Source organism: Mixophyes fleayi, chromosome 1 (genome assembly GCF_038048845.1).
Source record: "Mixophyes fleayi isolate aMixFle1 chromosome 1, aMixFle1.hap1, whole genome shotgun sequence".
Taxonomy (NCBI): domain Eukaryota; kingdom Metazoa; phylum Chordata; class Amphibia; order Anura; family Limnodynastidae; genus Mixophyes; species Mixophyes fleayi.
In genome coordinates, this window is record NC_134402.1 from 234,048,751 (window position 1) to 234,076,055 (window position 27,305).

Genomic DNA, 27,305 nt, shown 5'->3' on the forward strand with positions numbered 1-27,305 from the left:
GATACCAGACTGCTTGTTTATTTGTTGGTTGTTTTGGGTCCATTTCAGACTTTTATGAAAAAAAGTACATACTAAATAAAATACATGCATTTCAAATCTGCTTCATCGTTGGCTCTACCTATCCCAATTTCATCATGGATACAAAGAACACATTAATACTCACTTATTACATTCAACAAGCTGCTCTTCCCTGCATTGGTAGCACCTGCTAGAACCACCTGTATTCCGTCTCTCAGTCTCTCTCCTCGCCGGCTGTCACTAAGATGCTCCACCAACTCTTTCTGAAGCCTTTCAACCTCTTCATCAACTGTCAATTTGAATACATTAAGCAATATTATCATATACTACTGCAATTTAAAGAGGGTATATAATTCAGAGGGAGATGTCCAAGACCAACATGCTTCATAACTGAATTTACAAATTGGCAGTGGCTTACTTCACACTCCAGATATAACATTGAATTCAACACTCCCTTATTTATTCATTCATTATAATCAATCATAATTATTTATCCAATATGTACAAAATATTTATTTGTGCCACTAGCCATTTGAACATTATGGTTACTTTATGAGCAACTAAAACTTTATTGTTTTCTTTATAAAACACAGAGGTTTTCAGGCACAAGTTTCCCACCCAATCAGAGCAAAGAATAACTTGTTGAAGGTTGCCTCAAATAGACAACAGAATTCGAAACAGGGTCTCTAGCAAGTGTACCAGTTCAGTTGTTAGATGGTCTTTTTAGGCCTGTTCATATATTATATGGATATATAGAATCAGTCCAACTGATTGAAATTTTGCTTTTTTCTCAACCAAGTAATAGCAGTAATCTCCCTTACTGTCTCATGTAAAATGAGGCAGTAGGAGGACTAGTTTAACAGATGTGTAGGGTAGTGCTGATTAAAACTCCAAAACCAAAGTAAAGTATACCGACAGTCAGCACAAAACTCCAAAGTGTAAATAATATACAGTCACTCCCTCATATATTCAGGCTAGCAGCCATCTCTCAGGTTTAGCCGTCGCTTGCAGGTGCTAAATCTGTAAATGAACAATAGATACTAGGTGCCCTAATGGTGTATATATTAGCACCTAAAAATATGTTTCAGCTACCAAGTGGTAAGCCTCTGCGTGCCAAATAAAGATATAGTATATATTATATCCTATAGTCATATTTCATTGGATCTCCTTAGTTGAGTCAGTACAGCACATTTAAGCCTCTTGTCAGATACACAGAGAACAAAGAGTCAAATAAAATACGGTAATAAGATCCTTTAACACACAACAATAAAGGCACGAGCCTATCTTGGAATAAAAAGTGGAGTGCTGATGTGCAAACTTACAGTCCTTCTTTCGCAGAGAATCCTGTGGTTCCCTTCTGGATAGCTGAGTGATCTTTCAGTTAGGTGGAAATGCAGAAGACCAACCTTACATACAATTGAGATAGAGGGGACTATTGTATTAATACTGTGATACTTAGAGGATGAAATGTGCTGGATCTATTACAGGACAATTTTAACTATAAAGGGTATGTTTGTCAACTGCCGCAGTGCTACTTGCGAGGCTCGTCTCTCACCTCGGTCCGTGTCACGGCTGCCTGTCTGACAGCAGGATGTCAGTTACACCCAAGTCAAACTCGCCACATTCCAGGTTTTAAACAGTAAGCTGGGGAGAATGGGGCCAATACTTCGCCTCCTGTGGCGAAGTATTGGCCCTCATGAGCTCCTTCATGATTGGCTTTCAGTTCTTTTTAAAGCAGGAAGGGCTTAACCTCTCTGCCAGTTATAGTTTCAGTGCTCACTTTGGTTTACCTACTCCATGTTGCTGTATTTCTTTATCCTTATTGCTTACCCACTGTTTGACCTTTGTGGCCCTGACTTCTGCCTGTTTACTGGACCTTGTCTGTTTGCCTGTAGCCCTGACCCTAGTTTGTTTACTGAATCTCGCCTGTCAGCAGCCTTGATCCCCATCAGACTCCTGAACCGCGGCCAGTAGCAATAGTCTATTCTGTCTTTGAGACATCCTCCTACCACCTGCGCTACGGTCACCAAACATAAGCTCCTACTACTTGAGTTAAGACCTGGAGGTATCCAAGTACCTGTGACCAGGACTTGCTCTACACGAAAGGCGGCTGCTAAAGGCCAAGACCTCTACTGCCTGTTCTAGAAGTTTATGTTTGGGACGCTAGCCGTAACAAATTTATCTTACTAACCACAACTTATTGCTTAGCAGAGTGGTCTTTCAATCTGAAGTGCAGAGCGGAACCGCATGATTTTCTGCAAAAGAGTGACAGTGAGTTTAGTCTATAAAACATCATCATTTCAAATAAGCTGTTTTTTTATTCAAATTTATGCACATACATTTATTGTTGTTTATTGAAGGATCTTATTACTAAACTACAGTACATTTGCTTCTTTGTTCTTTATCCAGCTGGTTGATAGTTACTGAGACTTAAAGGGGCAAACATCTGCCAAGAGGCTTACATTTGCTTACAGTTAAGGAGATCCAATGAGTAGAGATAAATTACAGATAAACCTACTTACATTTTTATTTGTTACGCAGTCGCTTACTACTTGATGGATAAAACATATTTTCAAATCTTAGCATGCTACACCATATGCCTGGTTGCCTAGCGTATGTTGTATCCGCACTGCGCATGCCCATAAAAAGATGCTACGGCAATGGATGCAATTGCTTTTAATTCATATCCCTGTGCATCTGACCTCTTACGAATTGAGCAGCAAAATGGGGCAGGGAAGGGGCAGACTGAAGTAAGCCATGTATAGTAAGGGTGTGTTAACGCATATGCGGCCAATTGAAATCCTGTGTTTATCATAAGTATGCTTGTTTTCAACCAACTATTTTACATCTACGACAGCTGTAGGTGTAAATATTGGATGATAATTATTACCGACACGGCACATTCTTTGATTTAAAAATTCCATGTATGCGACTCAGTAGCTATCACAGAACATGTTTTCAATAAAATTTATGAAACTAAAAATTATTTGTAAGACTTTTTTTAATTTACTATTGTCTTAGCAATTATTTTACTTTATGAAAATATATGTGCGTTCTGATATGAAATTATTGTTCATAGGCATGTGCATATACTTCTTTCTGTTATGTGTGTCTACATACAGAAAGCACTGTTTCTACAGAGAGAATTTTCACCCCTATTCAAATCGTAATGTATTAAAAAATTCTTTGATTGAAATATAGACGGAACTATGCACAAGTTGCATGATCTTTTTAAACGCCTAAATTATGGCCAATCAGGCCCTTACTGTGAATCATTTTAAATATTGTATGCATATCTACATAAATAAAATAAAAAAATACCTGTATCAAGTATCAATACAGACTGATGAACTACCCAATGAAGTATGCAAGTTATTAAATGCACATAACAGAATTATCATGGCATCTCTTACCTTGAATCAGAACGCCTTCCTCCACATTATCATCCTCACTAAAATCTATGAAGGCCTCAATGTGGGCTAGAGCCTGGCAGGAATATAAGTAGAGAATGTTCAGTATACCAAGATGCAGTAGCTTAAACCAGCAGAAGACTTTACATACAGTTGATGAGTAAGCGAAGGGGGAAACTGAACTAGTTAAGTTTATTTTTTTTAACATCACTCTAAATCTGGCATAGACAATCACTTGTGTTCATAGCTGTGAACACATGTATCAAGCTTTTGATGACAAATTCATATCCACACTATCATGCACACAGTACAGAATGTAATATTCATATGTGTGTATCTCAGGCCCTTGTCATATATAATGCAGAGATTGTACACATGGTATATATCCAGAACAGGTTCATGAAAAACAGTCTAATCAAAAACACAGATAAATGATAAGAGTGTCTCACACAAGTCCATACTGGCAACAGTCAAATGGCTGCACAATAAAACTTCTTTTTCTAATGTTCAAACAATCCATTAAACGCCTTGTTGTTTGTGTCCAGAATGGTAATCATATATGTAAAAAATAGAGACAACAAATAAATGTAATAAATGGTAACGATCTCCTTTTAGCACAAAATCCCGTGTTTGATCATTCTGGACACAAACAACGAGGCGTTTAATGGTTTATTGTTTGGACATTAGAAAAAGAAGAATTTTTGTGCACCCACTTGACTGTTGTCATAAAGAACTTGTGTGAGAGACTCTTATTTATTTATGTGTTTTTGATGAGACTGTTTTTCATGATCTTTTTTGGATTTATGTCATGTGTACAAATTCTGTATTATATATGACAAGGGCCTGAGATACACACACAAATATTGCATGTGTGAATATAGAGTGAAGTGGCACTTAAGTGTTTATCAAGGCTGCAGTTTATAGGGAGCGCTCAGAAGGGATCACATATTTTGACATGACAGTACAGAATCTATCGGATAAAAAATGCTGAAAAGTGATTGTAACAGTAGTAAATTTATCCACTTTTCAATAAATTACTAGTTTCTTCAAGTTATACTGCACAGGTATTAGCAAACTAGGAATGCAGCAATGTAAACGTTATATATTATACAACTGCACTGAAAATAAATGGGGTTACTGGAGACTCATAAGTATCAGCTCATGAGCCTGTATTTTAGCCTATTCGCTAAAAAGTCATGGTAGAGCCAAATAGTGCATTTTACCTTTAGATAAGCAAACTCAATTAACTAGCTTTAGATACTCCTTTAAAGAAGTCTATTTTGGGGGATTTGTGAATGGGTTTTATTTATTCTGGTAAATATAAGTGTCCTGTCTGTGTAACACCTGACAGTGATCGACAAAGTCACTAGAAAGACAACAATAATACTTAGAGCCTAACCCTGATTAACTGCTGGCCCCAGCTATGGTATAATTGTCCAAGTTCTCCGGACATCTGGCGCAAGGCCTGTCGCCTCTGAACTTCAGTCTCTGCATGAATGAGATCCCCAAGACCTTCTACCTCAGTCAGATCAAGTTTTCCATTTTGAAAAGCTCTTTTGGTGAATTCACCTGGTTCTGCTGGACGGAGCATTTGTAAATTTCCTAGAAATAAGAATTGTAGAGTGTGAGGTTTGTCTACATTGACTTTAGGGTGGATTGGCTTGGCATTAAAATACTGTATTAGTCTAGCTGCAATAATGTACAAAGTTGAGTGTTTGCATCTCTTACAAATAGTTTTGATGGAGTTCAAAGCGCTAAGAAAGAAAGACAAAATGGCATTACTTTAAGTACCAACCACAAGCGAGAAGGGGTTAAATTGGATTAGTCCAGATATTTGTGAAATCCCATCCAGTTTATGAAAAGGTTTGGCAGATTGAACACGGGTATGGTCAACGACAGTAGTGTGTTTCCTGCATGGAGGCTTTCTATGAAATCTGACCCATTTTTTAAGTATCCAACAATATCCCGATCCTTCTGCAGAAAATGTGTCAATGCCTCCAAAAATGTAGGTGAGCAAATGCCTCTAGTGATCACAAATGGGAATTAAATGCCACAAAGTGATCATTTAGAACATCTACTGTGTTAGCAAAATTTCCCAAAATTCCCAAGAACTCCAAAACTTCCTATAGATAATTCCATCTAACTGTGTCTTATAATATTTCTATATTAAATATAACATCGTGATTTACAACATGTTGCATCAACAAAGTCAAAATGAACAAACCACTGAAGTAGCTATGACATTTTTAAAAAAACAAAACTATTTTACAGCATATAAAAGATATATAAATTTTAACCAAGGAGGAGAGAAATTAAGAAAAAGAAACAAACGAGAAGTGTAATACTGTCACACTTGGGCGTCAGCCAGGGAAAAACATAGAAAAGGGAGAGAGAAGGAGGGGAAGGGGGATGGGGGGAAATCGGGTGGGGAAAGAGGAGCTACCTCATTGAAACTGTAATTAACATGGATCGTTCTCGGTTGAGGAAGAGAGGGTTGAACTCGTCAACTGAGCTAGTTGCAAACCAGGAACACCAAATGACATAATATTCTGCAAACTTGTCAGCTGAAGAGAAAGTTAATCCATTAACCTGTATAATTCTATTCTCTGCAACCACTCCTTAATGGATGGGGTGTTGGGAAACTTTAACTGTGTCAAAGGCCTTCACAATATTAAAACTTTGCAAGATAACCCTCAAGCTTGATTGGCATCTTGAAGGATGTTGAGGACCCTGAAAATATGGTCACTGGCCTGCTGTCCGGAATGATTCCAAATTTGAAAAGGTGTTAAGCCAGGATTTTAGCATACATTTTCATGTCAAGATTCAGAACAGATTTAGAACTTTCATTTTTACATAGAGTATAATACTTAAACAATTTGGTGATCATAGAAACATTAGCATAAAACATATTTACAGCAACTGGTTTTCTCTGAAAGATATCATTACATACTTTATCCATTTGGGAAACTAATTAAAACAAGAACAAATTTCTTAAAGTATAATTATGAGTAAATCTTAAATTACCTTTATTCTCTGGGGGTTCACAACTAACACTATTATCTTAGCATCCAATTTTACTGCTGGGCAGCCTCCCTACTTTAAATTTAGACCAGCATTTGAAACAGATAGTTTCATAGATTTTAAGTATTACACTAACAATCTGTTATATACTTTATTATATACTTGACTGTTCTGTTATATTCTTGACTGTTCTATTTCTAGACATTACAGTTGCTTAGGCACACACGATAACACACACTGCAGTAAGATTTTCAGGGGTCTATTTATCAAGATGCCTCTTTAATGAAGATTTTATATTTCTGTTCATCTCAGCAATAGAAAATCGTCACTCGCCACAATTTACCATAGAATATCATGGGGCAGCTACGCTCAGCTCCCTGGCTATACTTGCCAGCTCCCCAGATCGCACAGGCACACTGGAAGCCCCAGGTTCATAAAAAACCGCTGGAGAAATACCTGTCTCCAGGCCGCCAAGGCAAATTCAAAAAAAAAAGAAGAAAAAAGTTGTTCTGAAGTGGTCTGGTAGCCATTCTGTGGATAGAGGGGTAAATTGGCTGCTACACTGTGGGAAGTAGGGGGACACTGCCTGCTTTACTGGGCAGCGATGCTCTGGAATTCTATTAATAAACTTTATTTATAAAGTGCCAACATATTACACAGTGCTTTACAGAGCTTTAATCATTCACAACAGCCCTTGCCCTCAAGAAGCTCCAGTCTATGGTCTCTACTACACACACTAGTGTTAATTTAGTCAGAAACCAGTTAACTTAACAGTATGTTTTTGGACTGTGGGAGTAAACTGAAGTAATGGAAGGAAATCCACATGAACACAGGGAGAACACACAAAGTACACAGACAGTGCCCTGGCTGGAACCGAACCCATGTCCACAGCACTAACCATTGTACCACTGTACTGTCTATATATAATGTGATGAGGGTTTCTGGCTGGCATACTAATTGAGGGGCAGTGGTATACTGTAGGGTGGTAAGTTTAGAAGAATTAGTCCAGGCCTATCCAGAGCCATACCTGAAGCCCAAAATATGCCAAAAAATATCATGTGACAACAATAATGAGCTGAGCCATATCTGGAGCTAACAATAATATAAAGACCCATATCTGGTGCTCCAAGAGAAAACATAGAAGAAAAAAGTTTGATACACACAGAGGAAAATACTCAAATTGAGGCAGAGAATAAGAGAGTTGAGGGAGATAGATACATACATAGGGGAAAAGAGACAAAGAGAGGTGGGTAGCATCCAGGATACAGGGGGGGGACCAGCACAGGGAGGGTTGACAGGTGCTAAAGTGTGTGTTTGTATTTCTATACTCAAGATGACCATAGAATGAATACAACCTTTAAAGTTGGAATTTTATTGCAATTGAGTACAGAAAACACAGTTTCTACACATTTTGCTTTTAATAGCATGGTAGGGTCAATATGACCCTGCTGTCTTAATATTAGGGTGGTCCTCTTTAGCATAGTACAGTGGTTCCCAAACCGTTCAAGTGGCTCTAACCTCTTCAGTTAACTTACCTGTTGCTGCGGTGGTCTATTTTATCTAAAATCCTTGATATGTCATTTACACCCTTCATATCTAGGAATACCCATTATGGCAGTGGTTCCCAAACTTTGTAAGTGTGTGGCACTCTTAGAATCTCCATAATTTTTTCAAGGCACCCCTCGAAAATAACTACCAAGCAGTCCCGTTTTTTATTTATTTGAGTCAAAATAACATAATAAGTATTTAGGTCAGGACAGAAATACTTAGTAAGTTGTTTTTAATATACATAAATCCAAGCAGAAATGTCGGGTTAAGTGTTTAAACTTGTTGCCTATAGCAACCAGATTCTAGCTATCATTTTGTAGAATGTACTTAATAAATAATAGCTAGAATCTGATTGTTTTTTCAAACACACCAGAAAACTCTCAGCTTGATACATTTACCCCCTAGTGTGCTACCAGATATATAGTTAGATTTTAATGTAATAAACCACAGACAGCATGGGCCGAATTCATCTTCAGAAAGCAATCTGCACGCAACTTGAGTTTAAAAAAAACAAGCACGAGATTTGAGCTTACTTCTGATGGTATTCAAATATAACAGGATCTCAATATATGTTTCCTTTTCAATCTGGGTTTAAGTGTGCTCTACCTAAACTTTACTTGCCATATATAGAACAGAGTAAGGGATACTCAAAAAACAAATGAAAAACTCCTAATATTATAATCATCAATAAAAATATTTGATGGAAAAAAAAATATATATATTTTTTTTTTATATTATATTTGCAAAAGTCAGCATTAAACAACAGTCAATGACACATTGCATATTCAGGAGATTAAACAATCAGCGTCCATCAGAAAAAAATTAAAAATCAAGTTGTTGACCTAATTTTACAATAAAGACAATATTGTATTTTAGAAGAAGTGATCCATCTCTCTATTTTATTTTATTTATTAAATGCTTGTTTTTTTTTGGCGCACCTAATATTTTAGATATTGTGTAAGAATGGTTTAGATTTTTATTTCAAATATGAGCACCCTGACGCACAAAGATATAGCATAAAGACATACACTGGAACGAAAATCAACAAAAAACACACTGTGCACCCAGACACAAACCGTGCCATATGGTTTGTGTACTATGCAGGGCATTCCCTGGTGCATAAGTGTGGACTATAATGCTCAATACTTAGTGTCGGTCATATAATTGGATGAACGAAAGTATATTGGTTAATATTGTTTTATTGGTCGATTGCACTCAGTATGCCACACTACACGTGGCATACAGCTATCGCATGGTAAAATACGCACGTACACACTCGCATTACAACATTTAGTGATTTATATAATTCATATTCATATTGGTTCCGTTACACAGTAATTTATGAGAAGATAGTATTTCGTTTATTATTAGTTTATATATTATGATTATATGTACACTTCAGTGTTATTTAAGGTCAGGTTATAGGAAATGTGTCATGTCTGATATCATTCTAATCCCCTATTCATCAGCAGCTGTCCGGTTCCATCGCCGAAGAGATCGCATATTGCATACTCTAGTTATTGATGTTAGGCAATATCTTGTCAGATTGATATCAGAATGTAAAATGTTAATGGACTAGTTGTAACTGGTTTCTGGGCGGGAGATTCATCTGGAATGTTGACCTCAGCCTTTGAGGTGGTTGTTTGAACTAGCCTATGTTCTGTTTACCCTGGACCCACCCGAAGTCTGGACCTATAGAAGCAAGCCACGTCATCTGCATTTTTCTCTCTGTAACACTGAATGTATATATGATCATAGCTGCGCTCCCAGTCTTCAGTCTACTCTGACCACAGTGTTCAAGGGTAAACTACTGTTCACTGGTACCCGTGGTAGCGCAGCGGTATGTATGTATCTTTTGGTATTGGCTGTATTGTATTATATTATAATCATGTATTGAACCTGAATTTTATCTGATAAAAAAAAATCAGTTTGTGCGTTAGAAACACAATACAAACGCATGGGCAATGCTTATTTGAAAACGATAGAATTACTTTAATATTAGTTACTCAGTAGAACCTAATGGCCTAGTATGGCCATATATTGTGCAGTCTCCTGTTGTCACGTGGTATTACATACCTCCATCTGGGCTTTATTTCCACTGCTGTACTGAACTGCAGAATTCAGTGCAGGACAGGAAACTGTTCACTATAAGCCTATAATAGAACAGGTTCACAGACAGTGGAGAAAGTGAAGCCTTTTGCAGCCAAAAGATTGAGAGCAGCTCCATGACCCAATAGGTCATCAATAATAGCAAAGGGAACTCAAAGAATGTCTCCTTCACCTTTGCCATAGATCACCCCTGACAAGGAGTTTAAAGAGGCTGGTCAAGAGCTGGGAGATAACATTGCAGTTATGCTGCCGTTCTCCACTATTTTCTTCGAACTACTCAATGCCCCCTGGCAGCATAGACACATCTCACATATCCTAGAGCTGTCAGGTAGGACAGGGGTATGTGAAAACTCCATCATGCGGATGGGCCAGTGTGAGGTTACCAGAAAAAAACGAGAGGCCGAATCATTCAATGATTATGACATTTGAAAGCACCTTTATAAAGATATTAGCTAGGGACAAGTCATTAGACAAAATCATAGCATACAGATTTAGACAGATTTACTACAAATGATACATTTGAGCATTTTGAGCAAAAGAGCCCAGGCACATCACAATAGGCAAGAGAAACATTTCTCTGTGAGCGTTTGCCTCAAGACTGTCCTCCTCTCAGCTGACAGACTTTAAAATGCATCTGATGTTGAAAGTCTGGGTTGATCAGATAATTCCTTGTTATGCAATGACTAACTATTCTTTTAATATTGTTTAGCATAAATATTGTAATAATAGTCACAGCAGGAACAACTACATTTTTTGTATGCCTTGGCAGGGAAAGAAGTTGGTTACCTATACCTAGCAGAGACAGGTAACAGAGCTTATAGCTCTGGCATATCCAAGTATGTACAAGTCCACTCAGTAAATAGATTTATTAACGTGACTGATTTTACTAACTCCAGATATATCTTTGGTGTTGTTCATGATTATACTTAACTCTGAGAAGAAAGAGGTTACCTCACAGCAGGTGTGTAGATTAAGAATAACTTTGAGATACATCAACTACTAAGTGATATTTTATTTCTCTAAGTTATCAAATGACACTTCACTCACTGATTCAATTTCAAAGGGAAAAGTTTTAGTGGTAACTATTGGCTCTTTCTGGCAACTATCAGGGAACAATATATGCCTTGTTTGCAATACAGTCTAATTTTACTCTGCTACAATTCAAATTAAAGTCCAGAGAGTCTGAAAAGGATATATGAAGGTATATCTGCTTTACTCTTACTTGCTTACCGTCTTGTAATGTGCTGGAGACTCTAAATTTTCTAGTAGTTCTCCCAGACCCCCGGGAGAGCAGGTATTTTGCCCACTGCATTTCACCATGGAGGGTTTTACTTTGCAGTCAGAAAAACCCAGGAGTACACCAGACAGGTGCCTGATGGCCCCACATATTCTACTCCCATATGTTACTACTGTGCACCTTGGAATGGCACATGTTGGTACATGAGGCAAGATTATTTCTGCTGTGAATAAGAACTGGCTTGCACCACCAATGTAATTCTGTTGCTTAAACGTATGCCAAACAGATAAAGTGGGTAAATCTGAAAATATACAACATACGGTCCATTTTTCAATTTGCACATTGATTTCACACAAATAATAAAATGCTGTCACTTTGAATATGTATTGTTCACGGTTCAGGATGAACTAAAGCCTTTCAAAGTGCAAAATCTGATGCTACATCTGTAGCTATGAAATTATTGAAGTAATTTATTCCCAGTATTCCATTATTTATCATTTCTAACTGAGGCACACACTTCATGTGACAGGTAACTAAGGAAGTATGTAGAGCTTTGGGGACGAATCAGAAACTTCATTACCTGTAGAATCCACAAGCTTCAGGTAGAGTATAAAGGCACAATAAGATTCTAAATAACAAAATATGTGCAGGAATCAAGTGGCCAGATGCCTTACATATACCACTCATGAGTATCAATCAAAATCAAATTGGAAAACGTGAGTAAGTTCAAAGCAAATACTCATGGGAAGACATATAACAGGCATAATCATCTTTTGTACCTCTGTCTGCTCTTGAGTTGCAAGTGACTAATGAATTTTTAACTATTACACTGCCTTCATCAAATATATCAAGTTGTGCTAAGTACACACACACACCTGTCAAGGGTCAAGGATGAAATAAATGGGACCACACATCTCACTGCAAGAAGACTACTGCAAGGACCTCATTAAGCTATATCTGCCAGTTTGAGAGTTTGTGGTCCTCCTTCTTCTAAAAGGCTGTACTTTTTAAAACATGCAGGTTCATTAGTTAAGAGTGCCTGTGATACACATGATAGGCCAGTGAGTTCTTCTCATGGGACACAATGTGCTTTTCTCTACCTTCCACCTAAGTTGCTGTGGCTCTAGGAGCCTAGAAGTGTAAAGATGTGTTCTACCTTTCTTTATTTCCATGTCTTTAGCACCTTTACTGAACTAATAAGACAATATGGACAGAAGATTCATGGATGATGATGGCTAGACATTACTCAAATACAAGTAAATATGACCAATTGTTGGATCTGTGCCCATATCCCTGTACATTTTGAGTAAGGATTTCCCCCAATGGCCATTCCTTATATCCCAAAAGTGTACAATGGTAATGGTCCGAGTCTTCTGAATAGGACTGATCTTACACACTCAGGCACCTAGAAACAATACTGATCATGATTATCTATTGGTCTTTCAATCAGTATACTTCAGTTTTAATAGATTAGGGTCTGTAAATGTTCATTCAGAATCTCATTTTTAATACTCCTGAGCTATATAGCAACTCCTCATTCCCCCCAACGATATAAAGGACTCTCTTAGTTATATGCATCCTCTCCTATTAAAACCCCCACGTGTAGGATGCTCCATATCGGACTGTTCCATATGTATGCAGGAAAAATGCTTTTAAATAGCTCCCAGAGGATTGTTTAACATTTATTTATGCAAGCTATGTGTTACTAGCAATGAGACATTCAACATCCTTGCCTTAAAGGAATCTATAGGAAGTTAAGAAAAAGGATTGTATGCTTAAATTTGTAGGGTATTTATGAGCATTTACCCCATAATGCAGCGATTCCCATAGTGTGCTCCCAGGGGTGCCGTGGCGCTGTCACAGGGGTGCCGTGGGCAGGACAGAAGAAAATCTTCACGCCCGACACATACAGTGAGAAGCTGCAGGAGTGAGAGGAGTGAGGTGGGTGCTGGGTCCCAGCGCTGCCGGATTGGTAAGAAGATAGAAAAGAAGACAGAAGAAATAGAAGAAGGAAGGCCAAGTAAGTTAAGTAAAGAAACAGAGGGGAATGGTGATAGCAAAAAACAATGGAGGGGCAAAATAATGAAGGTGGGGGCAGAGTAAGGATGAAGGGGCACAGAGTATGTGAATGAAGGGGCACAGTATGATTGTGAAGGGGCACAGTGGGAGGATGAAGGGGCACAGTGTGATAATTTATGTACATGTTGCTGTTTTATTTTGCTTGATATTATTCCTCTTAATATTAGCTGTAAATTATTCTTTAACAGAAATATAATCGAAAAAAATATATAAAAATATTATTTTCCCTTGGATTTATGTGCATTATTTTTGCAAACAACTTACTAAGTATTTCTGTCCTGACCGAAATACTTATTACATTATTTTGACCCAACTACTTATAAAACGGGAGTGCTTGGTAATTATTTTAGAGGGGTGGCTTGAAAAAATTAAGGACTCTAAGGGTGCCACGCACTGACAAAGATTGGGAACCACTGCCATAATGGGTATTCCTAGATATGAAGGGTGTAAATGACATATCAAGGAATTTAGATAAAATAGACCACCGCAGCTACAGGAAAGTTCACTGAAGAAGTTAGAGCCACTTGAACGGTTTCCATTCAAAATAGAATTGTCTTAAATTTATTGATAGCCAACAAGGAAGTTGCTTTAATAAATCAAATAGGTTTTTTACGCTTCTACTAATAACTCTGAAGAAATTGATCAATATTTTAAGAACATTAAAAAGGAAGTTTAAATGTTTAATGGAATGTGTGCCCAAGTTTCAAGGGAATCTTAATTTCGATCTGTATTATTGTATGTCTGTATGTACTTGTACAATTCATGAAATGCTGTATTAACAAGACATGTAAACAGTTTTCATACATCTCAAATGTCATATCAAAATACTCTTCCTCTCACCCTCTTAGATCTATCTATGACCCTCGCCTTGTCTCTAGTAACCACCTCTCATTCCTGCCTACAAGACTTCTCCCGTTCTGCTTCCCACTTATGGAATTCCCTACCACTCTCAATCAGATCTTCCCACAGCCTTCAAACCTTTAGACGCTCTTTGAAAACCCATCTCTTTTTTAGAGGTGAGCTTATCCCCGATAACACTATTCAAACTAATGCACCCTCGCAACTATCTCCAATCTCCACTCTGGACCACATTTGCTCCTCTTGTTTCAGCTGTGCCCTCTTCCACTTAGAATGTAAGCTCTCTAATGAGCAGGGTCCTCCATACCCTTTGTTTTCATGTCTTAATTTATGTTGTCTGTCTTTTATGTCCCTGTTTTATGTATGTACTGTTTTCTCTACTATATGGCACTACGGAGCACTGTGGCGCCTTACAGATCTACGATAATAACAGTTAGGGGCTGAATCTGAGGTTGACGCATATATGTTTAAACAAAAAAATGCTCAAATGAAATGCATATAACAATTTGCATAATTATGCTAGATGCCTTTCTAAAATGCACAAATAAAAGCCCAGAAGACTTTCTAAACTATTGCAAAACTATGATTTATGGTTGGATGTTACTACATCAGACCCACAACTGATAACTCTGAAACTTGATTCTTACTAGGAGTCCTTTGTGGAGGTTGAACCACCCAGTGAGTTTTACACAAGATTCTGGTGGGATCTACACTCCCTCACTTGACTAACATGCAATAGATATGGTTATAACAGTTTAGTTGAACTACTTACTGGCAATTTCTCAGTTAAAAACCTTCAAAGCACCTGGTACTGAAACACGGTGGAATTACGTTAACAATAACAAAAAACAAAATAGCAAATCAAGCTACTAATTCAATTGAAAACTATAAACAATCCCAGGTACATAGAGAAATAAAAATTATATAGCACATCAAAAGTAAATCTCAGAGAAACATTGTTACCGATTCATACAGACATATGGATATATAAAGATAAAATTCAGTATACGACCAGAACTGAATATCTAATTTACAGGGCTTGGCATTCAGACCTGGACCTAATCCAAAAAATCCAAGACGGACTGCACCGCATATCTAGAATGTATCCACCTAGACCAGATCTTATAACAATTCTGCATGTAATTCTTGGAGTTGAAGGTATACTTGTCATTGCCCCACCGCATCATTTACCAAAGCAAAGGTTGAAGATTTTCACTAGACATCCAGTTTCTGTCAAAAACAACCTTGGCTAAGACTAGGAGATGAATTACATATTGACATAAGTATTTGTTCAATACAAGATCTAAAGAAATCCCAAATATACATATTTTAGGATATAGGAGAGGGACATTTATCCCGATTGTCTGCATTCCTTTTACCACATCAGTCCAGAACAGCTGGAGCCCTGGGCATTCCATAGTAAGTGCCAAAAGGAAGGCTATTCAATCCAACATTTGGGGCAGCTAGAATCATTCCATCTTGGGGGATATAAAACAATCTATTCAGAATATGGATTTGCTGATAGCTAGTGCAGGAGCTGGTCTCCTTTGAGCTGCCCAACATGAAACCACATTGCTCTTCAATAAGTGATCCAAGCTCAGGCTCCCACCTAATTCTGAGAGACTCCAAATAATCCGAATCAAAACAAGGTAAAATATGAGCATATAACATGAACATAGTTTTCCTAATCCAGCCTGCCGAAGAAGTGTCTTGATCGGAGCAGGGCTAATTATTATGGAAAGACCTCTAAACTGGTCAGCAAGAGCATGTCTCATTCGTAAATAACTATGAAACAGATCGGTGATTACAAATTCCTTTCCTAATTAGTCAAATGATTTAAAGTAATTATTTACATATAACCAATCAATTGAAGTGATTTATGTTAAGCGCTAGCTTTCCCAACTTATGTAACTCATTAAGGTTGCAGTTTCAGAAAAAGAAGCATATCATCAGCATAGAGTGCAACTTTGTCAATACTTTCCTCACAGGCTGGGGCCAGCTATCCCAGGATGTGCCCAGATGACACATGCCAAAGGCTCAATAGTAAGGGCAAACAGGGCCGGGGAGAGTGGACGGCGCTGTCTGGCACCTCTACCCAGACTAAAAGGACCTGTAACATATCTGCTTGCACATACCCTGGCTGCTGGAATAGAATATATCCACTGCCTCTATTCAATAAATTTAGGGCTTGTACTGAATCTCCTCATAAACTCCCACAGAAAACGTCCCTTCACTGAGTCAAATGCCTTGGCTGCATACAGGGACACAAACATTGCCTCGTCACCAGGAGCCAGTGACATCTGTAGGTGAGTAAAAAAGGCACCTTGGGTTAATTGACTTCCCCAGCATAAAGCTAGTCTAGTCTTGGTGAAAGTTTGGGTTACTACATTATTAAACCTTATGGCTAACACTTAATTAAGAATATTAACATCAGCAGTTAATAGAGATATGGGTCGGTAGGAAGGATCCTTCTGGTTTGGGAATAACAATAATTAAGGCCTCAGACACAGAAGGTGGAAATGAGGTAGGGGCTAGTAAGTTATTGAACATATCAAGAAGTGTAGGTGTAAAGCAGGCCTGTGGCTCTCCAGGGGTTGTGAGAGCCACAAGTAGGCCACGCCTGGAATAAAGAAAGCTCCAATTTTTTTGTACAGCTCCACAGGCAGCCCATCCACCCCAGGGGCCTTGTTATTTGGGAATGACAAAATTGCTGCATCTATGTCCTCCACTGTAATGGGGTCACTAAGGTAAAGCAGCGAATCTACATCTAGTTTGGGAAGACAAAATTTGCTCAAGATTTTCATTAGTTGCTTGTGTGAATAATGTGACCGGTAGCCAAACAGGTGGTTAGAATAAACGCAAGTAACTTCGGTAACTTGACCACTATGAAAAAATTGATAACCTGGTCATCCGAAATAGCAGAGACAGTACAATTTAGTGACTCAGGGCCTGAGTCATTAAGGCAATCAAAGCACAAAAAAGGAGTATCTTTGCACCTGAGCAAAACAATGTTGCATTGGAGGGGGAGGTAAATTTAAAATGTGTGAACAGATTTATAGGTGGACAGATTTATAGGTGGACAGATATAGTCCTAGACCAACCTTAACTTTCTGTGTAAAAAAGCTATTAATTATTTGTATGCTTCATGAAAAAACACCCAGGATTTAACTTATGTGCAAAATAATAAAATAACTTGCACCCCTTGCATTGTAACATGGATTTGTCCCAGGGAACATTTACTCCTTTTTTTCGCCTTAATTTCCTTAATAACTCAGACCCGCAGTCTCAGCCAGGTAAATCATAAGACTGCCATTTTTGGCCCCTTGAGTGCACACAGCGTGCCTGGAGAAGAGCAGTCTGTGATTTGATATATTGAGTAAATGGTCAGCCCATTCCTTCAGAGCATGAAGTCACTTAAGTCTCAATGAGGCAGAGTTTGAGGCAAAATAAGCACTTTACAAAAGTGGAAGCTGCTCAAATCAATTTATAGGCCATAACAGGTGCTTGAAAGGGTGGGGTTATCCTGCAAGGAACATACACACAACATTTTTTCCCCCAGCACACTGCTATAGCCAGCAACAGATCTGCCATTTCTACTGTAGATAAAAATGCAAAAATCTTTGTTGCACACATTTGCAAATGTATGTTTAAGCCATCCGCCACGCCAAGGCGCTTTTGGCTCTCTTTTAATACACATACACCTCGAGTTGGAGGAGTAAACAGCATGGTAGGTCCACACCACCCAGGATTTGTTAGAGCGAAAATTTTGCTGCCACAAGATGCGTTTAAATCAGGCACACTCTGTCGGGGATACAATTCGAGTCAGAATGAGAGATCTCTTCACTTTTTTTTTTTTTTTTTTCCCATAATAGAGTTTTTATTGAAGTTTTCAGTTTACATAGCATAAAAGAAAAGCAGACATTAAAATGAGGGGAAGGGGAAGTTGGAGAGGGAAAATGGCGAAAGGAAAGAGGTGGTAGTACACATACAATACACTAGAATTTACAGTGTGCAATTTGATATCACAGTCACAGTATACAAGTTTATAGAACACTCCCTTGAGTTGAGGAGTTATTAAGAGGACAGTAATGTGTTTGCGGTATCTTGAGGGATAGGGTTCTTAGATATATAATCATTCCAGACAAACCACAGCATATGATGTGAGGAAGAAGAGGAAGAATATGGGACACCTAGTGTTTCCATATCACAGCTTAGCTGAACTTTAGTTTACTTTAGTGACCAGAGGAAGAGAGGGGGTTCTCCACGCTTAGGCAATCACCCCCCTAGTTGCTATAAATATGTTGGCAACTATATATATATAGGTCATCAAAAGATAACTGTGGTGGAAAGAGCTGTATAAGTGCATCCTCTGGAGTATAGGGAACTGGGGTCTTAATAACCTGGGATACCATAGCATACACTGCAGACCATAGGATATGGGCAGTAGGGCAGCTCCAGAAAATGTGTAGAATGTCACCTATCGCTCCACAATTCCGCCAACAGAACTTAGATTGTGCTGGCCACATCTTTTGGAGCCTATCTGGGGTTAAGTAAAGTCTGTGAAGTAGTTTGTAATACATCTAAGACACTTTGACATTGGATAGGCGTTTTGGAAGACTAGGGGGTAAATGTATCAAGTTGAGAGTTTTCCGGCGGGTTTGATAAACCAATCAGATTCTAGCTATCATTTATTTAGTATAGTCTACCAAATGATAGCTAGAATCTGATTGGTTGCTATAGGCAACATCTCCAGTTTTCAAACCACCCGGAAAACTCTCAGCTTGATACATTTACCCCTAGATCCCATTGATTCTCGTCTAGTACCAGGCCTAGGTCTCTCTTCCAAGCATGTTGGGAGGGGAGCTTTGTCAGTTCGCTTTCAGAGTTGAGAAATGTGTACCAAAAAGATATGGCAGCCCTGTTAGCCCTTGTCATTGCTCTAGCATAAAGTTGCGGATGCTGTTGCGGCTGTTGTTGGGTGAGGTGTTGGGAGTGTAAAGAAGTCGACCAGTGACAGACCTTTAGGTATTTGTAAAAGTCCTGGTTTACTATCTGGAACTGATCTTGACGTTGCAAAAAGGATAAAATAGTCTGGCCCGAGAATAAAGTTTTAATAGTGGTAACACCTTTAGCAAACCATATTTTAAGATTGAGGCCTGGAATGAATTTTATTAGGGTGAAGATAGAAAGGTTGGATGCAGGAAGGGCCACGATTCCTGTGGACTTCAATGTCTTATGCCACACTTGCAACGTATCTTTCGTAAGCCTAGGGAGTTCAGATGATGGTGGGCGCCAAGGTTAAAAAATCCAAAGGAGGTCTGCCAGTGGGAAGGATTGAACGAAGTCACTCTCTAGGTCAACCCATGGTTTATGGAGAGCTCTGAGAGACCAATCACATAGTTGTGCCAGTATGGCTGCTTCCTGGTATTTGACTATGTCAGGGAGGGCTAAACCACCCAACCTCTTGGAACGAGTCATAACATTGGGGGCTTACCTTTCCACACCTAGGAGGTAAGTAGTTGGTGTAGCTTATCTATATAGAATTTGGGTAATATAAAAGGAAGCATGCGAAACAGGTAGACATTTTAAATGCAGCAATTCTGCCCAGCCAGGAGACCTCGTGACACTGAAAAGACCTCGCCTAATTGGCCAACTGTAACAGTAGTGGAATGTAATTTTCCTCAATCAGGGTATCTGTGTGTGTGTGTGTGTGTGTGTGTGTGTGGAGTGGGGTAATCAATATCCCTAGGTATGATATCGACGAGGTTCTCCAAGAATACGAGAAGGACGCCTTTAAACGAGTCAGGAGAAGCCAAGAAACATTAATAGGTAGGGCATCTGTTTTGGATGTGTTTAATTTATAGTATGAGGCGCTGCCATAGTTGAGCAGCAAGTCATGTAGAATCGGTAACAAGGTCTCCGGGCTGGTGATAAACAACAAAATATCATCAGCGAATAAGCATAGTTTATTTGAGGGTAATACCAGGGTGGTGAGGAAGTTGTCTGATTTTTCCACCTACAGGTTATAAAGCTAACAAAAATATGAGGGGAGAGAGGGGACACCCCTGTCTAGTACCGTTAGTAATTAGAAATTTGTCTGATGTGAAACAGTTACTATACACAGAAGCTGATGGCCCATTATACAACGCCATGATTGAGTTTAAAATTTTGTGACTGCATCCGAATCGGACAAGGATCTCCCACATATATCCCCAGTGGAGCCTGTCGAAGGCTTTTTCTGCATCTAGAGAAAGAATTATCAACTCGTCTAGGGTCTTGTTCACTTGTTCCAGAATGTTAATTGTTCTGCGAGTATTATCAGATGCCTGACGGCACAGAATGAAACTTACTTGATCTGGGTGTACTAGGGTTGGGATTAGGGGCTAAGACGGTTTGCAATTAATTTGGCATAGATCTTTATATCCGAAGTAAGGCAATTGGCCTATAATTCTGAGTTGGGTTCTTATCTGGTTTGGGTATCGTCACTATACAGGACTCAAGCATCTCTGACGGAAGGTATCCCTGTCGGGTGCCTTCACTATACAATTGTTCTAGCTGAGGGGTAAGTTCAGACTGAAACATAGAATAAAAATGGTTAATAAACTCATAAGGTCCACAGGCTTTATCCTTGGATAATGATTTAATTACTGACAAAATCTCCAACTGAGTCCATGGGGCATTAAGGGCCTCCTTTAAGTTAGGGTCTAAAGATGGGAGGTTGAGCTGGCTCAAAAAACTTTTGATTAGAGACTTGGTTGGCTGGGGGGTGCTGGTGCTATCACACAGGTTGTACAATTTGGAGTAATAAGCCCCAAAGGCATTAGCAATGGCTTTCGAGTTGGATATTCTAGCTCCAGCATCGTCTACCAAATGTTTAATACGGTTTTGTGCCCTTTGTCCTCTTAGTTTCCTAGCAAGCATTCTACCTGCCTTATTACCTGAAACATAATATTTTTGACATAAAATGCCCATTGCTTGCTGAGCACAAATACTTTTTTGAAGTTCAGAATTAATTTGTGCAGTTTGTTGTTAAGGTCGCCTGAAGGGTGCAACTTGTTAATGGATTTAAGAGAAGAGAGCTCTGGTTCCAACTTTGTTTGATAATATAGTGATGCGTGTTTGAGTCTTGCTCCTGTCTGATAAGCTGTACTCCGTAGGACCGCTTTAAGTGTACACCAGAAGTTGAAGACAGAGGTGTCCCCCGAGCAGTTAGTTGCAAAATATGAAGTTTAAGTCTCCTTGAGTGCTTCTTTGGCTTCTAAAAGATTAAGTAAATGAGGGGCCAAGCGCCATGTGCCAGGGGGAATCAACGATCTAGGAAATCGCTAAGTCCACACCACCAATATGGTCGGACCACGATATTGGGAGGATTTTAATTGATTTCGTATTTTGAAGTGCCCATGTATACGCAAGAATTACATTGATATGGGAGTAGGAGTTATGAACCAAGGAGTAATAAGTGTAATCAATCTCCAACACGGTTTGAATCCTCCAAACCTCATAAAGCCCGAACTCCGCCAGCAGTCTAAAGATGGCAGAGGGACCCGCCACAGTAACCAGAGTACAAGGGGTGGGAGCAGCGGATCTATCAAGTTTGCCATCAGCAACTATATTGAGATCTCCCATAAAAATAAAAGTGCCCCGTTTGTGTTTGTCTATGTCACGGAATGCAGCTCTGAGAAAGGGCACTTGACAGGAAATGGGAGCATATAGAAAGATTAAAGTGACTAAGTGACAATCCAAGGATCCTATCACAATCAAAAAACCGTTTTTGTCCTCAACACTAGAAAGAAGAGTGAAGTTGACTTTGGCACTGAACAGAAGATCCACTCTATTTTTTTTAAAAGGGGCATTGGCTGTATAACATAGAGAGAATTTATTATCTTTGAAGACAAGGGGGCCTTGGCCAGAAAATGAGTTTATTCGACAGCTACGACATCAGCCCTTTGTAGAAATATGAGATGGTCAACTGGCGTTTGGGAGGGGTGGGGGGATGGGGGGAGTTCAACCCAGTACATTCAATGCAAACATTTAACCATCCAAGTGTATATTGGGTAGTAAGGGCCATAACGCTGACAATTGTAGAGATAAAGAGCATAAGTGTATTTGCCTAAGGAGGAAGGGGAGAGGACCGGGGGGATGTGGATATGAGGAGGGGGGAGGATATACAGGTAGAAAAACCAACAGAAATAACCCAATAAAGTAGATGTCGGGAGGGCATTTAACTGGCAAAATCAGTAATTGTGGTGATATGGCACAAACCAAAGGGTTTCCCACCCATACCAATAAATGAACAGTGTAACAAACATTCGTGAATTCAACAATATAACTTTTGCATAGAATAAAAACAGTATCAGTCCTGAAAGCAACAGGAATCCTATTAATGGAAGCAAGAGATACAGTTCTGCTTACCAACACCCCTCACTCCAAGTTCAGTCTTTCCTGCTCCAACATCTTGACACGTAAAGACTCCAAAAGATAACAATGTCAGTGAAGGATGTAAATAGGACAGGAGGTGCTTAAAGATGGGAGCATGGGTCTCACCGGGGTGAGGGACGTCATATTAAAGATGCAATAAGGTGTCCATTCTTCAGTATCCATCGACACGCGACCACTTTCTCTGCACTCTTATTCAGGGTACTGAATCAGTTGACGGCATCCAAATATCCCAAGATGTCAAAAGTTGTGTTCCATTTTCCACTGAAGCGATTATGTGGGTAGAGTTGTTACGCTGGAAAATGACATTAACTGGAAAGCCCCATCGATATTGAATCTGGCTATCTCGTAGGGCTTTGGTGATAGACTGGAAGGTACGTCTTTTGGCTACGGTAGCTGGAGAGAAGTCAGGAAGAGTTGAATGCCCTGAAGAATCTCCTCAGCTGGAGAAGCTCTAGCTGCTCGTAAGATCTGTTCCTTAACATGTTAGTAGTGTAGACGCATGAGCGTGCCTCTAGGTGCAGACTCTAGACCAGCTCTCGGCCTTGGCGTGGTGTAGAGGCTTCAGGGAGCAGTTTTTTAAACAAGCCTTTGACAAAGCTTGACAAATCGAAATTAGAGAAAGATTCCAAAAGGAATGCTTTGCTTCCTTTAAAGGAAGCAAACATCAGCTGCAATGTTCTGACAGTAATCAGGCCATCTGGGTCTAATTGTGGAGGTGTTGCGAGGGATGGAGATGAAACAGGTACTGGGGTAGATGCTCCAGCATGCTCTGAGCCTCTATGCTTGGCAACTGCACCAGAAGATGCAGTAGATTGAGGTTTGAAGAATTGTACTGTTGACGTCTTCCTGGAGGCCTTGATTCACCTGGGGGTTATCTTAGCCAACATGTTAGTGATGGCGTAGTGAGAAATCCTAAAGAAATATAAGGAACTAGAGAGGGTCCAGGAGGCTGGAACGATGATGGGCCCTGTTGCGTCACAATCAGACAAGATATATTGCATTCCGGTTCATGAAGGCATGGGTGGGAAACACAAATGAGTTAGGTATTTGACATCTCAGCAATATGTGTCTTAAAAGACACTTGGCTATTTGCATAGGTTGTGGCAATGCTGTGTGCTGCGGAGGTCTTTATAGCACCTCCATAGTGTACTGCAGAGCGTGCACAATTCTATTTGATAGACCTCAGCAGGGCTTAGGCAGGCTAGCTGGCTGTGTGACTACAGTACAGCCCTGATGATAGGAGCACCCAGAGTTCTCACCTCTTATGTGGGGAGGGTCCTGGTCTAGAGAATGTGTCCACTTTCAATCTCCTATAGGGCTCTGCAGAGCTGAATAGATGGACATGCGCTGTTTATATCTGTGCTCTACTTAGGTTTTATGGCTTGATGGAGGAAGTGGTAGTGTGGAAGCATCAGCTTCTGGAGTGTCTAGCCCCGTGGTCTGTGTCTCACAGTCGCAGATCGGAAGTGGCTGCCCGGGGTCCACTCGGTAATTTCGGTCACAACGTTGAGAGAGAACTGGCAGAGGGAGGATCCAACAGCGACAGGTAACACAGGGAGGACCGGCCAGGGCTAGAAGAAAGATCACCTAAGTCGCAGGGGTTGCTCCCATGAGACAGTCAGGTGGAACAATGTGTGGGGCAGCAGAGGCGGCCTGGAACGCGGCGACTTCTATACCTAGCTTTTACGGATCTGGTTTGATACCTCCTCTCCATTCACACTCCTGCCCGTTCCCTGCGCTCGGCCAACGACCGCCGCCTCTCCTCCACCCTTATCACCTCTTCCCACTCCAGAATCCAAGACTTTTCCCGTGCAATCCCCCTTCTCTGGAACGACCTCCCTCATTCCATCCGTCTCTCTCCTACTCTGTGCTCCTTCAAACGTGCACTCAAAACTCACCTCTTCCTCAAAGCCTACCGACCATCTACTTAACCCCCATCTCCTCCCTTTGCTCGTCCTCTCTTCTCTCCTCTTGCCTCAACTGGCTCCTCTTGTGCCTGGTCTGTTTACCCTCCCTTAGGATGTAAGCTCGTATGAACAGGGCCCCCCCTCCTGTCTCCATACCTGTTCTTCCGCTCCGTCTTTACTGCATATGACTAGCCAGAGTTTCTGATGTATTGGTACTTTTTGTTTATTGTTCTATATGGTTTCACCCTATATAGTCTACTGTTAGTACTGTGTGCGGCGCTGCGGATACCTTGTGGCGCCTAACAAATAAATGATAATAATAATAATAATAATAATAATAATATCTGGAAGACCCTGCCCTCCCTCTGAGTTTGCACTCGGAGATGTCCGCCTGCCCAGACAAATCAGGCAATTTGCTTCTGAAGGGTCTAAAGTGCAAATGAGGGTACTCGAATAGATAGTGTCTGAAACAAATAAAAAATCTGGGGTAACAGATTCATTTTCACCGCTGTTATGCGGCCAATTCAGGAGATGTACAGTCTATCCCACTTCTCAAGGTCACGTTTAAATGAGTCCAAAATTCGGGGAAAGTTAGCAGCATATATGTCACGGCTCTCAGGTATATTCCACAATATTAATGTACAGAAACAATGATGCTGGTAAACTTAAATATTTATTGTGAATACAGGCAGGGGTGGATCTCAGTGGCTGAAGGGCCAGGCAAGGGATGAAACAAAATGTCCAGAAATAATATGCAAATCAAAAGTCTTTTAAACTTGCCAGGCTCCAGAGATGCAGAGTGAAGTCAGAGTGAAATCAGAGTCCAAAGTCCAGGTAATTATAAATAGCAAAATCCAGAGTTGTAACATAAACAGGGTTCCAGAGCTGAAACACATGCAGATATCCAGAGCTGAAACACAAACAATGAACCAGCAGGGAATGATTGCCACAGGTCAGTCTTTATGGTCTGGTGATCAGCAAAACACTTAACAGCTGAGTGAGGACACACAATCCACATAGCGGCCACTAGTGGTGAAAATGCAGAACTGCACCTGTAGGGACTTAGTGCAGAAAAGCATCAGGCCATAACAGTACGCCCCCTTAAACAAAGCGGATTCCAGACGCTTTTTTCTTTTCCTCTCCCCAACCTAGACAGCAGATTTTTTCTTCTTACGGGCTTTGGAACGATGTCTTTTCTTTTCAGATGCAGGTGTCCCGACCGGAGCTGAGTACATAGCTGCTTCAGGATCTGGAATATCGGCAGATGCTGAAGCTTGCATTAGAGATAATGTTGGTTCCGGTGAAGACATAGAAGTTTCTATGATATCAGAGGCTGGGTCAAAAAGAGAGGGTGGTCAAAATTTCTTTGCCACTGCACCGATGAAGATACTGATATGATAGAGAATGGGGTGATCAGATTCTATCAAGGACAGCGCCCACTCCAGAGCCTTTCCTTTAAAACCCATTAGTATGGTAGCTACTTGATTAAAGCTATTGGCATAATAAGGATTAAAATGGAAATTATTGAAACACTGCCGTGTAAGAGCACAAAATTGATCCAGGTCCCTATCAAAAGGCAGAGGCTGAAACATGGGAAGGTCACAAGCGGTAGCCTTGGCAATTATAGCACAGGAGTCCATGGGTGGGCACTCAGAAGACCTAGGCTGTGGGTTAGCAGCTGTTACCTCGGACTGGGCACCCGACTCAGAAGGCCCGGACTGGGCACAGAGCTTGGAGAACTCAGATTGAGTACATACATCCGAAGGCCCGGACTGGGCACACAACTCAGGAAGCTCGGGTAGAGCATACATATCAGAAGGCCCGGACTGGGCACACAGCTTAGAGAACTCGGGTTGAGCATACATATCTGAAGGCCCGGACTGGGCACACAGCTTAAACTGGACAGCGGTAGGAGGAGCCTCGGACGCGGCAGCACTGGGAGTAGCCTCGGACGCGGCAGCACTGGGAGTAGCCTCGGACGCGGCAGCACTGGGAGTAGCCTCGGACGCGGCAGCACTGTGAGGAGCCTCGGACACGGCAGCACTGTGAGGAGCCTCGGACGCGGCAGCACTGAGTAAGAACTCGGGCTGGACCGCACTGACCGGCAACTCGGGCTGGACCGCACTGACCGGCAACTCGGGCTGGACCGCATAGATCGGCAACTCGGGCTGGACCGCATAAACTGGCAACTCGGGCTGGACTGTATTGATCAACAACTCGGACTGGACCTTCAATAATGTCTCTTGAGCGGACTGAAAGGGTAGCGCCTTCTCTGAAGCAGATAGTATCTCAGGACTGGAAACAGAGGCTGGAAGCTTGGCACAGGAGCTGGAAGCAGGAACTGGAAGGTTGGCACTGCAAACAGGGGCTGGCACCTCAGGACAGGAGGCGGAGTCTGGAAGCTTTGCACTGGAGGCAGGAGCTGGAAGCTTGGCACTGGAGGCAGGAGCTGGAAGCTTGGCACTGGAGGCAGGAATAAATGATGGAACATAAACAAATTTGGAATGCAGAGAGGAAACAACAGGGGATGGATCAGTAGGCTGATGTGGTCTACGGATAGGACAGTCTTGTAAGAAGTGCTCTTTGCTGGCACAGTACAGACACAATTTGTTTGTTATTCTGCGCCGCCGCTCCTCTTCGGAGAGATGGGGACGTGGACCACCTGTGAACCGGGAATTA

General features: G+C 40.6%; 1 protein-coding gene across 2 annotated transcripts in view; it reads right to left on the minus strand.

The window, feature by feature from the left end:
- The window catches only part of GTPBP3 (GTP binding protein 3, mitochondrial), a 112,471-nt gene that overhangs the window by 35,357 nt on the left and 49,809 nt on the right, over positions 1 to 27,305 (minus strand). For both annotated transcript variants that reach the window (XM_075207822.1, XM_075207831.1), the window contains exons 5-7: positions 4,828 to 5,030; positions 3,432 to 3,504; positions 164 to 307 (exon numbers count right to left, since the gene is read on the minus strand). In XM_075207822.1, coding sequence (XP_075063923.1) covers positions 164 to 307; positions 3,432 to 3,504; positions 4,828 to 5,030 — 420 coding nt within the window. The remainder of the gene's footprint in view (positions 1 to 163; positions 308 to 3,431; positions 3,505 to 4,827; positions 5,031 to 27,305) is intronic.